This window comes from Camelus bactrianus, chromosome 26, assembly GCF_048773025.1.
Source record: "Camelus bactrianus isolate YW-2024 breed Bactrian camel chromosome 26, ASM4877302v1, whole genome shotgun sequence".
Taxonomy (NCBI): domain Eukaryota; kingdom Metazoa; phylum Chordata; class Mammalia; order Artiodactyla; family Camelidae; genus Camelus; species Camelus bactrianus.
Window position 1 is genome coordinate 22,980,103 of NC_133564.1, and position 16,813 is coordinate 22,996,915.

At 41.2% G+C, this 16,813-nt stretch overlaps 1 protein-coding gene across 1 annotated transcript in view; it reads left to right on the forward strand.

Annotated features, from left to right (window-relative positions):
* Positions 1–1,167: 1,167 nt before the first annotated feature.
* Positions 1,168–16,813, forward strand: part of LONRF1 (LON peptidase N-terminal domain and ring finger 1) — a 32,306-nt gene continuing 16,660 nt past the window's right edge. Inside the window, exons 1-4 of the mRNA XM_074353578.1 lie at positions 1,168–2,005; positions 12,084–12,202; positions 13,202–13,324; positions 16,177–16,326. Coding sequence (XP_074209679.1) covers positions 1,282–2,005; positions 12,084–12,202; positions 13,202–13,324; positions 16,177–16,326 — 1,116 coding nt within the window. The 5' untranslated portion in view covers positions 1,168–1,281. The remainder of the gene's footprint in view (positions 2,006–12,083; positions 12,203–13,201; positions 13,325–16,176; positions 16,327–16,813) is intronic.

Below are 16,813 nucleotides of genomic sequence, written 5' to 3' on the forward strand. Positions count from 1 at the left end.
CATTTTGAAAATCTCAAGTGAAATATTTTTATCTAAGGTCAAATAATAGTGGAATGAGAGTAAAGTGATCTTTAAAACATACATATATTATTAGCTGTGTGATCTTGGGCAGATAACTTTCCCTCTCTGGGCCACTATTTCTAACCATTTGAAAAAGGACAGCATTAACAATCTGGTACCCTAGAATCAAATCTATAAATATTTTCAACAGAGAGCTTTAAACTCGCTGCCACCAAATTTAGAGGAAATATAACCCATTACACAAAACCCAGATCATTTTCTTTCTCTTCTATCGGTAAAACTGCAGATCCTGCTTAGGTTGCGGTGATAACGGTGACTGCCAAGTGAAAGACATTTACCCTGGTGCCTTCTCTTTTAAAAAGCCAAATATAGGTTTAGCCAGCTGTGGAGCAGTAAATGAGATGTGAAGAGGAACCTGTGGGTTTCCTCCCTAAAGATGGGGGGGGGGGCGAGTTTTAAACCAGAAAGGCGGCAGTAACTTGACACCTGGGAAACTTGCCTTACCCTCTGGAGGGAGTCGGGTCAGGTAGGTGAGTAGGGTTATTTTGTTTCTAAAGTTGACCTACTCTAGGGGAATCACAAAGTAATCAGACTGACTTTGCGCTCTCCGCCTTTATGTGTCCATCTGTAACTTGGGCATAAACTAGTGAAAATGCAGACGAGCACCTGACCGAGAGTCTACACTTGGAGGCTCCCAGGGGCCAGGAAGAGGGGGCGGGTCCCCACTCAGGTGGGCGTTCATGTCAGCGGAGGGTTGGCGATTTGGGGTCTCAGTCCCGCTAGGCAGGCCGCCTGGCAGAAGAGCGCCCACGAAGCAGGGATTAGCGGAGAAGCCACAGCAGATGAGGGGGGCGTCAGAGGAAGAAAGCAGGGGAGATGGAGGTCTAGGCTCCTTCGGGCTTTGTTCAGTTACCAGCTAGGCCCTTCTTTCCCGAGAAGCCAATTAGATCCCCGCTGGGGGATCATCTGACCTCTCGTCTCCCGCCAGGAGGGGCTTCGGTAAGGGCGGGGCTGGCGGTCGGCTCCCTGGGGACCCGGCCGCAGGCGGTGCGGGGGAGTCCCGGGCGACGCCGCGCAGACCGGCCCCGCCCCGCGCCCGCCAAGCCCCGCCCATGGGGCTTCCCGGGCGCGCGCCGCCCCGCCGAGTCCGCGCGCCACGCCCCCCTGCTCGCGGGCCGCGTGCGGAGCCGCGCGTCCCGGAGGCTCCGGGACCGTGGCGGCGGGCGGCGGCGGCGGCGGCGGAGTAGTCCTCCGCGGGCCATGTCTTCTCCGGCCGTGGCGAGGAGCTCCCCACGAGGGAGTCAGGAGATGGCCCCCCAGCCGCGGAGCCGGGGCCGGTTCTGGGAAGTGGGCGGCGGCGGCGGCGGTGACCGGCTGGAGCGCGCGGCCGCGGAGTCGGAGCGCTGGGAGCTGCTGCTCCGCCGTGGGGAGCTGCTGGCGTTGGGCGGCCACCTGAAGGGAGCGCTGGAAGCGTACGCGGCGGCGCTGCGCCGCGGGGCCCCTGTCAGGCCGGAGTGCCTCGGCACCCTGGTGGACTGCCTGGTGTTCAACTACCGGCTCCGCCACGGGCTGGGCTGGAGCGCGGCCCCGGCGGCGGGTGCCCACCCCGGCGCCGGCGGGCTGCTCAGCTGCCTGGGCTGCCGGGGCTTCCTCAGCGAGCCGGTGACCGTGCCCTGTGGCCACAGCTATTGCCGCCGCTGCCTGCGGAGACAGCTCCGTGCCCGCTGCCGCCTCTGCCGGGACCGGCTGCCGCCCGCCCCCACCTCAGTCGCTGATGATGAGGGGAACTCCCCGCGGCCGCCGCCTCTGGACGCCGCCATCACCGTCTCGGGCTTCAGGACCAGCGTCGTCCTCAACCACCTGGCAGAGAAGTGGTTCCCGGGCCAGCGAGAGCGAGCCCGGGCGGCCGGCCGGCTCGGGGAGCTGCTGCAGCAAGGACGCTACCGGGAGGCCCTGGCCGCCGCCTGCGAGGCACTGCGAGCAGGTGACCGCGCGGGCCCGGCGACCCCACCCTCCATTCCCCGACGGGCGGGCCGCCCCGCGCTCGTCTGCACCCCAGGGAAGCTTCCCCGAGACCTCTTGCCGCCCGCCGGTAGGGTCTCGGGGTCCCGGACGCGGTGGGAGGGGGCGGCGCCCCGGGGTGCTTCGGTCACAGTGGGGATCGCCCACGAGCCGACTGTGACGCGGCGCGGGGTTCCCTCCGCCGCGGCCTGGCGCTGTGGCGGGCGCGCCCAGAGCGGAGCGGGGTGGCCGGGCGAGGCCGCCCGAGCGCGGGATGGGGTGGGAGTTGGGCGAGCCCGAGCGCCGCTCGCTTCCTGCCGCCCTCTTTCCGGTAATTGGCCTCCGGGGCCTGGCCGGGTCCGCCACGGGGGGACGCCAGCCGGGGCGGGGAGAGGATCCTCAGGCGAGGCTAGGCGTACAGCGTATACCTCGGTCTCCCACAAAAGACACCAGGGTAATTGGAAGCCCCGAGGGTCAGAATTGCATAAGCTGGGGCGGGTGGGGGGGCGGCGTTGTGTAACGGGTGACGTCCGGTGGGCGTGGCGGGAGCTTGGCGCCCGCACCCCGCACCCCGAGGCCACGCCGGCCGCCAGGCTTCGGGCGGGGGTCAGAGCTGCCCAGTGGTGTTAAAAGTCTTAGATGAAAAGGCCTGCAGAGTTGATTGCTCTTGATGGGTTTCAGCCTATTTCAAATCGTGCTTATTAAAGAAACACACGTGTGCTTGCTTTCGAATACACCTGGTTCACGGTAAAGATAAAGAGGTAGTCTCTGATCTAGTTGTCACGCTTCTGTTTGCATTTCAACTCGAATCAAGCTGTGTAGAGAAAGGCCTTGAAGATCTTTTGTCTATTTCTTCGCCTCCAAGAAGCAGTTTCTGCCTCCTAACCTCAGCTAGCACGTTTCTTAAGATGATTTTAAGCTTTGGAAAGGGACATTGCCAGAGTGAGTTAGCTATGTAAAATGAAGAGTTGTTCATTAAATCGGTGGTTTTCTACCAGGGGAATTTTAGCCCCCGGGGACATTATCTGGGGCAATATCTGGGGACATTTTTGGTTGCCTCGCCTTGTGGGAGTGGTGCTGGTGCATCTACTGGGTAGAGGCCAGGGGTGCTGCTCAACATCCGATGATGTACGGGATAGCCTCCCACACAATGATCAGGCATAAAATGTCAACTTTGTCACTGTTTAGCCTTGTGTTAAATAAGCATATTTCAAGATTAGTGTCTATACAAGCATGAATAATACTTGGGGAAATAATCCCCAAGAACATAGACTACAAAATATAAACTGATGTTAGGTATTAAGTGCATTTATAAACTATGTAACTGAAAGTATCTTTTGGTCTTTTACCCTAAGTGCTTAGTCATTTTGAACTAGTAAGTATGTTGAGTTGTTTAAAACCTTTAGAGTTCAAAGCACAAACTCGGATGTTTTCATATTCTTTCAGTATCTTTATGGGGAGCAGCAGTTATAAAATAGAACGATAGAGCCAGAACAAAAGAGATCTATTTGGACTACAAAATACTGAGGCACCTCAGCCTCTCTAGGTGAATAGAGTATGAATGGGGAAGTACAGACCATCTAGGACATGGTCCTTACTTTAAAAATGAAGAAACAGAAGCTGAGGTAGTGAAATGACTTGTCCCCAGTCACACAGCCAGCTGGTTGAAGAGGCAACACTGTGTCCTCCAGTTCTCCTAAATGTTGGACCAGGGTTCATTCTATCTTGATAGTTCATTCAATGAAAATGTTTAACATAAATTTCCAAGGAATTTTTTTTTTTTTGGTCACTAGTGTAAAAGAAAGGATGAAACTTACTGACAGCAACATTCAGTATCAACTACTACTGATTTAGTGGTTTGACCTCTTAAATTAGGCATTTCATAAGAATTCAGGTCCTAATCCATGGAAGAACAGTGAGCACATTTGCTAATTAAGATCTGGCTTAGTGTTCTATGCCCAATAATCTTTTAATGAAAGAAGACTTGGGGCCTGGGATTTAGGATATTTTTTAACAGAAAAAGACTGATTTTTTTCAGTTTGCAGATTGCATATAGGAATTCTGTCCATTTAGTTGCTTAATTCTACTTTTGCAGGACTAGAACTCAAGCCTCCTGACTCACTTCATTCATTCATTTTCCCTTCATTGTTAGGTCTTTTAAAAAAATCACTAATTCCATACTAGAAAATGTGTCTGAATGGTACTAATGAGGATAACTTTTTTCATCTTTTGAATTTTTGGTGCACAGTGGTAGATAGACAACCTTAGTCCTAGTAAATTATAGTTAGTAAAGTACATATATTAGGTGTGTATCAGTTTATAAGGGCATAAATACAAAGGTTTAGTAGAGTTATAAGTCTGTTTGTACAGTTAAGCTGTAACTTTTTTAGAGCTGGTTAGCTAGATAGACATTTGAAATGTATTTATATAATCATACAATTGTAATTACTAATGATACCTTCATTATTGTTGACAGTGGAAAAAGACCTTCGCTATAATTTCTTCATATAATTCTTACAATTAAACAAGTAAATACTATTAACTAGAAAAAAATAATCTAGTCTACAGTTAGCCCACACACATCCAAATTTAATCCCTGTCAACAAGAAAGGAAAGCTTGAAAACCTTTGCCAAAATCAGAACGTCCCCATTGAGATTACATAAGTTTCTGTTGAATTGAAATATATTTAGATAACATTTAATCCATTGATCTTTTGGTATTAACTCTCAGATGTTTCATAACTTTGTCTCTTTATTATTCAAGGATATTATATAAAAGTCTTTCCTGCTTTGAATCTTTGTTCTTAAGAGTCTATTCAAGTGATCCCACTTTACTATGCTCTCTTTATTTTTAATGAATTTTCACACTGACCTGCCACTCTTCCTTCGAAAGAAAACAACAGAACAATGTAATTTACAGTTTGAACTGTTTTTTTTTTTAATAAAGGTCATGAGGGGGAGAACAGTTTATTTAAAATACTTACAGAAGGAAATTATTGTCTTGAATACTAATTATATAGTCCTTGACTATTACCAAGTATTTAAAGATTCTTTGTATCATCTTATCTTCACAAAGAATCCTATGGAGTACTTTATCCTGAGAGGGAAATTGAGGCACCTAGGGTTAGAGATGCAGTCCAGCCTGGTAGTTAGAGCTGTGCAGGCTGGTGGCTGGCCACCAGGATTTGAATCCCCAGCACAGCCCTCCACCTGCTCCCTGGCCTCAGGTCTGTTGTTTAACCTTCCTGTTTTGGTTTACATATCTGAAAAGTGAGAATAGTCTCTGCCTCATAGATAGATACCAACGGTAACTATGGCCTAGGGCTGTTGTGAGCATTAAGTGATTCAAAACAGGTGAAGTGCTTTGAATGGCGTCTGACAAAGTAAATACGTGGTGAATGTTAATTAAAATATTTTAAAAATGTAAAACAGTTGTGCTACAGCTAGAAGATGATTTAGCTAAAATTTGAAATCTAAATCTGATAATGACAAGTCCTGTTCTTTTCTACCACGTTAATAATATTACCAAAGTGAGAGTTAAATTCTGAGTCTTGCCTACGTTTGTTAATTAATAATTTTTTTGCATACATCAACAGAATACAGATACTGCAAGGCTTTCCTTATAAAAAGATGAGTCAAATTATAAGTAAATATTGAATAGATTTAAATAAAATGTAAAAGGTTTATAATACCTTAGTCAACTAGGTTAACATGAAGAGATTTTAATTTAATTCATCAGTAAACTTATGTATGCCCTAACATGCTGCAAAGTGCTTGAAACAGTGAACATTGACATTTATATGTTGCTTTATAGTTCAAAATATTTGGATTTCCATTATCTTAACTGATTCTTACAAAAGTTGGTATGAGTTAGGAGGGCATATATTAGTAACCCTAATTCACAGATTGAAGAAAGAAGCTCTAAGAGGTCAAGTGACTTTTTTAAGGCAAGTAAGTAAGCAAATTAGATCTGAAGAAAAGAGCTCCAAGAATTTTAAACAACTTTTTAAAGGCATGCAAGTAACCAAGTTAGAACTGAAATCAGAAACCTGGTATGTGGATATTGCTTCTGAGACAGAAGTTGATTTTTTTAAATTAGCATATAAAACATAAATCTTAAGCATTCTCACTCTTCATTTAACAAGTATTTATTGAGTGCTTACTGTACACTACACATTATCTTAGGTGCTGGATATACAGAGGTGAGCAAAAGTTCCTGTCCTTAGTGAGTTTGTATTTTTTTTGTTTCTTTAAAAACTGCAGCATATTGGTATTTATTGAAAATCACCGGGAAAGGGGCTCATTGCTTAATTGACTAGTAACAGACTGAGCATATGTGCAATCTATCTCTGGTTCATCTTTTCTTTAATTCAGAAGTCACTTAAAGGATTTTTGCAGTGCCTCGGGGTCACTATAAAGATCAATTGTTCTGATTTATATAAAGAACAGCACATCCTAATTGATATAGAAGATGGAAAAAAGGTGGTTATATAAATGACTATTAACTGCTCTGTTTTAAATTTCATGTTTTTACTTGTTTTTTAATCCATTAGACAAATGCAAGATTTACTAAAATTCAGTTATCTTAGATATCTAGTTATTTGTATGTTAACTTTGGGTTTATTCATAATTCTTCTATTGGAATATTTCTAATGGGCTTAGATATAGTCAGGTGTAATTTTAAATGAATGTGTATAGTATTCTGCCTCTTAAATTATAAAGACATTTTTCAAAATTGTTATGTTTTACTATAGAAGGTAAATGATTTTAGAGAACTCTAAAATGCAAGATCAAAGTTTTTGTTCATTTTTTTTTTCCCTTTGGTAGGATAGGATCACTCTTGTTTTCTTTCTTCTTTTCTTTGGTTGTTGTTGTTAATGCTGCTTCTCTTTTTGCTCAGTCTGCACTATTGATCCCTAAAGATATTTCTCATCTGGCTAAGGTTTATCTGGATAAAAGAAAAGGTAGAAAATACTTTTCTAATACCTTGTACCAATATCTAATCTCATTTCTTTATCAACTTATTTTGAAATGTTTTGTAATGTTAACAGTAACTTATTTATTGAGCACTGTGCTCACTGTTAACATGCGTGATCTTGTTTAGTCCACCACAGTCTGAAGGTGTAGTTTATCACTAGCATTTTGTAGGTGACGAGTCTGAGGTTCAAAGAGTTAGGTAAATGATCCAACATGGATCTGAGCCCAGATCTTCTGAATCCAGTACTTATGATCTAAAGCAGTATGCCAAATTACCATTTCTGAACTTTATTAATCAACCACTAATAGCTTGTCAATTGGCAGCTCTTAGTTTAACTGTGATAACCAAGTCCTGAACTTGATAACCAAGCCATACTGAACTTGATAAAGGAATAAAAGCAAAGGAGTTTGGTATTTTGGTTAGCCATTGGATTCTTGAAATAGCTCAGCAAATAAATCTAAGTAAAAGACACTCAGAGGAATGAGAAAAAGGATATGAACAAGGAATTACATGAACAATCCAACTAGTCAATAAATATATAGTTTTAAAGGTTAAACTCCCTGAAGAAATGCACATGAAAACAATGATGCTATTTTTCATTTGTTTTTCTAGGGAACAAAAATACAGAGCTTCTCGGGGTGTAAAATAAGTTTTTATAAAAGGAGGATTAGTAGAATGTAATGAAGACTATATCTCCTATGACTTTCTACACATTCAACTTTATAGAAAATAACTAAGGAAATAAGCTGATATAAAAGCTTATAGATGTTCATTGCAGTAGTTTTTATATTAGCAGAAATTAGAATAGGGAATTTTTAAATAGATGGTGTATAGAGTGGAATACTTTGCAGCCATTAAAAATCATGGACAAAAAAGCAGATTATTCACAGTACATATGGTATATTTCATGAAAAAACACATTAAAAATGTAATCTATACACACAGGGAAAAAGCGTAGTCATATGTCCACACTGGTGGTTTTTCAGTCCATGAGAGCATGAATCAAGGAACATAAGGGATAGAGTTTAATGAATTTCTTTGTGGTGGTAAAAGGATTTTTAATTAATTTTCTGTTATTTTCAAAGTTTATAAGTAACATTTTATAACTTTGATAATTTAAAAAGAGTTTCTTGAAGATGAAATAAATAAATGACATGTACACTCCTATTACTGCTAATCACATATCCCTAGGGATTGGAACGCAGAGAAGGAATCCCCACTCTGGAGAACTCTCCCTCCTCAGCCCATGAAGTGCCTTGGACAGCTTAAGACTGGTTTCCTCAGATGTGTAGCAGAAGTTTATTTCAGTCTTTTTATTTGCCTAACGACTCACAACATTACTATGTCAAAGAGAAGGGAAAATGAGGGCATGAATTGAAGAGCTGAAGGGGATAGATTTTAATGAAATTCCCCAGTTTCGCAAACATTTATCAAAGCAAGAATCTGAGGATAGAGAGACAGTAAATAACAGAGGGTCTCAAAACCAGATTTTAAAATGAATAAATGCTACACACATACAGTGGAGGAACATAATCATAATAGCAAATACTTAAATAGTACTTACATGTACCAAGCCCTGTTCTAAGTACTTTGCACACATTAACTCTTGTCTCCTGAGTAACCTGTGAGGTGGATACTGTTATTAGCACAGAGGTGAACAGCAAGAACTCTGGAGCCAGGCTGCCCGAGGTAGCATCTTGAATCTACCACTTACCAGCTGTTTGGTCTAGAGCAAGTTACTTAAGCTCTCTGTGCTCAGTTTATCTATAAAAATGTAGACAGTGTTATACCCACATAATATTGTTCTGAAGGTTGTAAATCACTTAGAATGGTATATAGTTTCTTAAAATAATTTTTTTAAAAACTCAGTTTTATAGCTGAGGAAACTGGGGTACGGAGGTGTCTGGTAGTTTGCCCCAGGTCACAGCAAGTGAGTGGAGCCAGAAGTTGGACCCAGGCAGTCTGACTTCCAGGCTCGTGCTCTCGGGATGCTGAGTGGAGGTAGCCTCGAAGGAGAGCATCTTGGAAAAGTGACTGAACTGAGTTTTGTTGGATGAGAGAAAGTTATCCAGATCAAGGGGAGTTGGGGTGCTCTCACAAGGACTGGGATGACAAGGGGGGAGCTTGGTGAGAAAGGAAGGATGAAATAGAATGGCATGCGTGGGGTAGGATGAGGAGTTAGGAATTGCTGGGACTTCAAGTGGGAGGTTCATAATGATGGGAAGTAAAGCTGCAGAGATAGGCAGGAGCCAGGTGGGAAGAAACTTGGGTGTTGTGCTAAACTTGGGTATTGATATGTGGATGGTGAGGATATAGGTAAAACTGGAGGCAGGGTGTGTGGTCAGCAAGCTACTGCAATAGTCTTAATGATATTTTGGAAGCCAAAACCAAAGCTATTAGCAGTAGGGTTGGATAAGACTGGGGCCAGATTTCAGAAATAACATAGGAGGTACAGTTGACCAAGGTAAAGGTTTGATTTCGGGATCAGTGGTGTTTCTAACAGAATACAGTGAACAGACACCTTTATTAGGGGTCAGAAGTGGGAAGTGTACTGAGTTTGAGGAAAAACACAGCAGGCTTTTGGAAATTTTGATGCAGCTGAAGGTAGGGTGAAAAAAAATCAGGACTGAGGATAAAGGTGTGGGAGTTAAGTCATGCTCAGTACAGTTAGCCCAAATTACATAGGGATATTTTGTCACTTTTTCAACAAATTGAGTCTATAATGTGCCAGGCACCGCATACCTGCAGTGGTGGACTGAGAGGCAGGCTCCTTCCTGGTGGCCTGTGCATGGAGGTGACTTGTTCATTCCAGTGTCACAGGGCCAGGTAGAGAGCAGACAGTAAATATTTGTTGCCTCTTTCAAACTTGAGTTAATGACACACCCAGGGCTGATTGCTTTTTTTTTTCCCACAGTTGCTTTTTGTAAAAGTTGACACTGAAGGCAGACATTCTGTGTGCTTTGACTGTTCAAAGGGCCTCAGTGGGTGCATTTGGCTCTTTTTTTGAATTAAGAAGGATTTGAAGGAAATACATGGTATGGCCCTAATCTCTTTTAAAACATATTGGGAGTTTGAACTCAACTTGATGAGGGTTTTTTTCCCCCCAGTAGAGTCAGTCAAAATAAGTATTCCATTGACATTTGAAGTTCTCAAGGAAAGCATGACCCAGGAGGAACTGGGGAGCAAGAGTTTTAAAATCTGACCCTCTCGTCATCTCTTTGTGGGGTATACCTCTCTTCTTATCTCCAGAACACTCGTTTTTTAGGGAGTCTCCATAGCCTGAGTGCCTTGAGATGAGAGTGACACAGTTTGGTGTTTGTTTTTTAATGTCTTTGCTTTGCTCGGAGTGGAGAAGCGTGGTAGATGGACAGGGTGTTTTAAAGCCGGAGATCTCAGCCCCTTCCCTCAGTGCTGCCCTAAAGAAGCTGCATAAGGGGGATCACAGAGCAGTGAAGGCCTTGATCAGAGGGGTGTGGTACCCGAGCTCCCAAGGTGCCCTGCATCCAGCACCACGCTGTGGGGACCGGCTGTAAAAGAAAACACGTGAGAAGGAGGAAAGCTCAGTAAGCAAACTGAGTGTGGAGTAGGCTGCTTGTTGGACCGCTAGCTCCCTCTCTTCTGGGGTGCTGGAGCGGAGACGCAGTCCCCAGGGTGCTGTTGGAAGCACCCCAGCTGTGGGTGGAAAACTGCCCGTCCTCATTGCCATCGTCTCCAGGTCCGGGGTTTGGCTGCTGCTGCGTTGGTTACTCCTTCTTGGACGGTTTAGCACAGGCCGCTCTCCATTTCCCAACACCAGTCACGCTTGTCAAATCCAGATCCCATGACGCCATTTCACAACAAAATTGAATTTAGTTAAGATTGTAAGCTCCTCCAAGACAGGGCTAAAGTAAAAACTGTAAAATACTCCAGGGTCTGGCTCTATACTAGGACTCTTCGTTCTTGATTGATTAATCTTATGGAGCTTTCCATTTCTGGAATTTTTCATTGGTATAAATTTGAGGGAACCATGTATTTCCAGTTCTCAGGCACCAGCAACTGAAAAAGGCCTGTCTAATTTAATTGTTAAATCGAGAGTTTTCTGAAGAAAAGCAGTCATTTAAAAACTAGAGTAAATCAGGGAGCTATTTAGGAGGTTTTTTGTTTTGTTTTGTTTAAATAATGAGGCACTATGGACTTTATGCCCTTCCCACAATGAATGCTTTATTTTATTAGCGTACATTTTCGAAGCTTTCAAAGATGAATAACTTTAAAAGAAGAGTCTAGTTAATGTCATCTGTAGATGTACTGAAAATTAGTTTCTGGCTTAGTCTTCAGTTTTAGAATCTATGTACCTGTAGTAATTGATTATAGTATAAATGAACCAACTAAGTGCCTTAAATTTTGAGTGCTGTTGGATACTAGTTTGGTTTCTCAAATAGAGACACAGCACCTGGTGAAATTATCAACAGAGATTTTTTTCCCTTAAATATTTGAAATTAAATCTGTTTTGGGACTGTCCAATACTGTTCTTATTAATGGCAGGAATTAAAATTTTTTCCCTCTTGAGAAAGCTGACTCATTTCCTCTAGAACCCGTTTCCTCCAGAAGCAGGACCACTGTGCGCCCTCGTAAGCTTATGCCTTGGTCAATTTTTGTAACTATGGGGATTCCACGTGCAATAGCTACACATATGGTCCTTTATAAATGAAGACTTTGAAACGAGGTATAGAAAAGTAAGATTTACCACAAAAAGGCAAATCTTCTAAACATCTGAGACATAAGTCTTTTAAACCTTTACAGAATGACCTATTTTAAGAAAACAGTCATTTTCTTAGGGGTGCTTATTCATATTATAAAAATATTTTCAGCTTTTTAGCATAACTTCCTCCACTACAATAATCTACTCACAATGATCTGATATAACTTATAGATAAATTTCAGCATGTTAGTGGGTTGCACATGTACTATGCTTGGTTCGGTACCTTGACTTTGGTGGTTATTGACTAGGATCACTAAGTCAGTTCTTAATCTAGTATGATGTACTTTGTGGATTACACAATAATCTTTTAAAAATAATCAAACCTTCATAACATATTTATTTCAGAACCCAACGACTTGACTCTGAAAATTTACAGAGCTGAATCATATGCTGGTCTCCAAGAGTTTAAGGCAGCTATAGAAGATTTAAATGCAGTTCTCTTTCAACTGCCAGATTGGCCTGAGGTAAAATTACTGTTTTACATTTGCATACATTAAAAAATTTCAGCTGTAAGGAACATGCATTCAATTATGGTTGTAAGTTATAACACAATGGATTGGTTGATTCTTTAAGTAAAACATATAGAATTTTAGAAATCTAGGGTCAATATTTTGAGTGGGTGAATATCATCTGACAGTTTTTTAAACTATTAAGGAACCTTTGTTTCCTAACTGAATTCAAGGCACAGAAAAAAAAAAGAGACTTTAGTATACAGCATTTCCTCAAAGAGATACAACTTGGCCATATTGTGAAGATGAATCCAAACTGGTTATCAATGGAGGTGGTTTATTAAAAGAAAGAAGTCCTTGAGGCTGAACAACTGACCGAGGCACTGTAACAGAACTAGGTGATGAGGCAGTGATTTCACAGATGGGAGCAAAGCAGGTTGCCTTGCCTTTGCTGTTTTAAAAAAGACTTGCGGTATGTTTGCCATGTATGATCAGTTTACTAATTCTCCTTCTTATCAAATTGCCAAGCCAAATCAGTTCATCTCCCATATATGTTCTTTAAACTAGAAGTTTTTCTTTTATGTGACTTTCCTCCATTCAAAGCTGTGCCTTTGAAGACAGTATAATACGGATGCTCTAAAAATTATGAATTAATATGGAAAATGATGCAAAATCCCATGATGGCATGACTGGTTAGTACACATCAATTATATGTTAAGAATAAGAGGGAAAATGATCTGTATGGACAACTTTAAAACTGTTAAAAAGGAAAGAACCCTCTGGACTTAGATCACATACTTAGAAATGTGGTTTTGGAGTCCTTTTCTGGGCCTCAGATCCCCCATAAGTGCCTCTCCAGGGTAGGGTGTAAATATGCCTTTAAAATGCACTGGGCTCCTTAGAGTCTAATTTTGAGTTTCAAAATGAGCATTTCTGAGCAGACTTTTTTTCCTTGATACTGATTTAAAAAATTTTTCTATCAGTAAAAGTTGTGTATATGTGCTTTTATTGAAGGTCTACTTCAGGAAAGGAAAAGTCCTCCATGATGCTGGTTTTTTAGGTGATGCCTTACAACTATTTCTTCAGTGCTTAGCGCTGGATGAAGATTTTGCACCCGCACGGCTAGAAGTAGAAAAGGTAATCAGTTTACCAACTGTAATACTTCAAGACAGGTCTACGTACAACACAGGTCTTTTTAAAGATGCTAATTAGAAACTTGGGGTGAGAACGTAAGGAATGTCCATAAGTCAAATTTAGTAGCAGTTTGACAAATGGTTTTCATATTCATCTATTTAATGTCTGAAGTTCTTACTGAAATCAAAACATTTCATTTGGAGATAGTTAAATGCATTATTTTTGCTTAGTTAAATTTAAATGTTCTCTAATAGTTTGTTCCATGGGAGCCAGACTAATCATCCTTAATTAAACACTGTTGTTATGATGTTCCTGCTCAGGAATTTTTATTGGCTTCCCTTTGCCTTTCACTTCAGGTCTAAGCTTTGCTTGCTTTCCATGGTTGCAATAGTATTGCCCCACTCAATTTGTTTTGCCATAATTTTCTCAGTACTCCATACATCACTTTCCAAAGTTTGTTCAGTGGTATGTTCGTAGATGTTAATTAAGAGGAAAAAGGGAGGGGGTTCTGTGATCAAATGACTTTGGGAAACACTGGGTTAAACCAATTAAACAGGTTTCTTCAGAACCTTCTCAGAGTTTTTGCTTTGCTAGCATGACAGTAACATTCAGCTTTTGTCAAATTTACTCACAAGGGATCTGGGAAGACTAGGATTTGAAAAAAAACTTGGGGGAGGGAACCTACCTTAAGACAATTTCAGTGCCTAGTCACGATGCTCTCCTCAGTGTCCCCTAAACATGCCACATTATTTATCACCTTTGCAGTATTTCTAAGAGTGTAGCTTTTTGTCAGAATCACCGTGGGTGCATGGTAAACACAAAGATTCCTGGGCCCCACCACAGATCTTTGGAATTAGAATCTCTAGAATTGGGGCATAGTTTTAACAAGCACCTTGGGAAATTCTTACGTACCTTGAAGTATGAGAGATTTCAAATTTTTCTCAGATCCCAAATGCCTATGAATACAGCTAACATTGCTATATTCTCTTGTGAGGTTTGTCGGCATATACTTTCTAACCCACCAATTTAACAAAAAATGGTTTACTTTTGTGTTTTCTGAGTATTCTCTATTTGCTAGTGTTATCTCCCTGGTGAGACTGCAGACTTTTTAGAGGCTTATGATTTTGCATTTTCCATGCTGCTGGATATCCTTATATTTCTGTAAATATTTGTTGGTTAATAAGGTCAGGTGAATGCAAAACAACTAATGCTTTGTTTTTCCCCAATATGCTTTTTGCAAATTGTGGTACAATGTACATATAATCAAATGCATGGATTTTATAGTTCAGTGAGTTTTGAGAAATTATACACTCATGTAATAGCATCCAAATCAAGATATGGAATATTTCCATCACCCTAGACAGTTCCCTAGTTTCCTTTCCAGCAAGGCCACTATCTCCCTGCTTCCAGAGGGCACTACTGCTGAGATCTCTATCACCAAAGAACAGTTCTGCCTATTCCAGACCTTCGTATACATGGAATCATACAGTGTGGACTTTTTTCTGTCTGGCTTTTTTTTTGCTCAACATAATATTTTTGAGATACATCCAGTACTTTTTTTCTTTTTTATTGTTCACCAAGCATCCCATTGTATGCACATACCACAATTTGTGATACAGTTAGTGGTGATTTTCATTTGGATTGTTTCTAGTTGGTGTTGCGAACATTCTTATACAAGTCATTTTGTGGACATAGGTTTTTTTATCTCTTCAGTAAATAAGAGTGGAATTGCTAGGTTCTAGGGTAGCTGTGTGTTTAATACCTTTTTTTTTTTTAACCAGGGGAAATGTAAAAACATATCCAAATATTTACATGTCTGTTCAGTAAATGGGGTATTGCTTGAGCTCCTACCAAATATGCACACTTGCACACTTTTGTTGACATTGTATATATTTCCTCTTTCTTTACATTGTAACAAGCCATGAATAATTTTGATTTTTGTATGTTGAGAGAGAGCACAACTGAAAAACCATACCTCCAAACTGAGACTTAAAAAGTGTTCTGCTGTACATGTACACATAGCTTATTGGACCAATTTGAATCCCTTGCATTTCCTTCTAGCCAGGTTCCTCCTGTCTCAGCCACCCCGATTCTTGAGAGTTTTAGACATATTCCTGAGAGAAGCACCCAGAAATCTGGATTCTGCAGCTGCCTTCCATAAGGGACAGCTGCCCTGTGGTGACCACCCAAGCTGGGCAGTGGCAATTGCCTGTGCAGGTCCCTTGTTGAGGGAAAAGCTAAATTCAGTGTAAACACATTGAATTTTAGAGTTTTGTAGTTAAAGGCCCAAGTTCACATAAACACTCTTAAGTCCAGCCTTAAAATATACATTGTAATGAACTATGAACTGTTTTGACAGGATGAGGCTTGCTAATATTCAGAGATAGGTATTTTCCACTTCTCTTAAGAGCTCTTTTTACAAACCTTGTATTAAAACGTCTGCCTTTACCTTGAGCACCTTGGCAGGCCACCAGTCTAACCACCCCCACACCTGTCTTCTGATTGGTTTCTTTGGGGTAATTTGACCCCATTCAGGCACCCCTTGGTTTTGCAGGACTTTTTTCATCATTATGGAAGCTCTGGTTTTCACTTCACCTGTTCCTTCTCTGTTCATTAAAATAATGTTGGCTACAAGTTTTCTTTTTCCTTTTTAAGTTGATCTAGAGCTGGCTTACAGTATTACATTAGTTTCAGGAGTACAACATAGTGATTTGGCATTTTTATAAGTTATACTCCATATGAAGTTGTTATAAATTTGCTATAAATTTTCTAAAAATTCTTAAATATTAGGTAACTATACTAAATTACCAAATATTTTATACTTTCCATTACTTTTAACAATATTTCTCTTTCAGATTTTATGTGATTTATTATCACCTGAAAACTTAAAAGAAGGCCTGAAGGACTCTTCCTGGAGTTCATTACCATGTATTAAAAACAAACCTTTTGGTTTTCCTTCATTAATGGAAGAGTCTCACTCAGCCAGTGAGCTTAGCCCAGAGCAGGTAAGAGGGTGAGGAAAAGATGATCACAGGCTTAGTGTATCTGTTTCTTTATGGGTTATGATCTTCACTTTCCTGGTTTCAAGTATTAGACTCTATTTAGGTACTTTTAACCTAGTAAGCATGTCTAAATAGGGTTTCATCTGTAGCCTTTTATTTTACACTAAAAACTTTTATGTAAAATATTTGCTTATTAATCGCAATGTTAAGTCACCTGAGCATCAGAAAACTTTCAGGGTCTTGGGAAATATAAAACATTGTATTTATTTTAGTTTCCTTGAGGAAAGAAACAACTATATTAGCATAACTACTTAAACCTCATTATAACATAAATCAGCTGATGTCCAGGGCTATGTAAGTACTGGCAAAAATCATTTACTTGCCAGGGTTTTAGAATTAAAAGTTGGTGTTAAATTATAAGACATCAAAGTTTTATTTCAGTTTGATTCTTGGCGAGAGCAATAAGGATTGTAAAGAAATACAGTGAGTT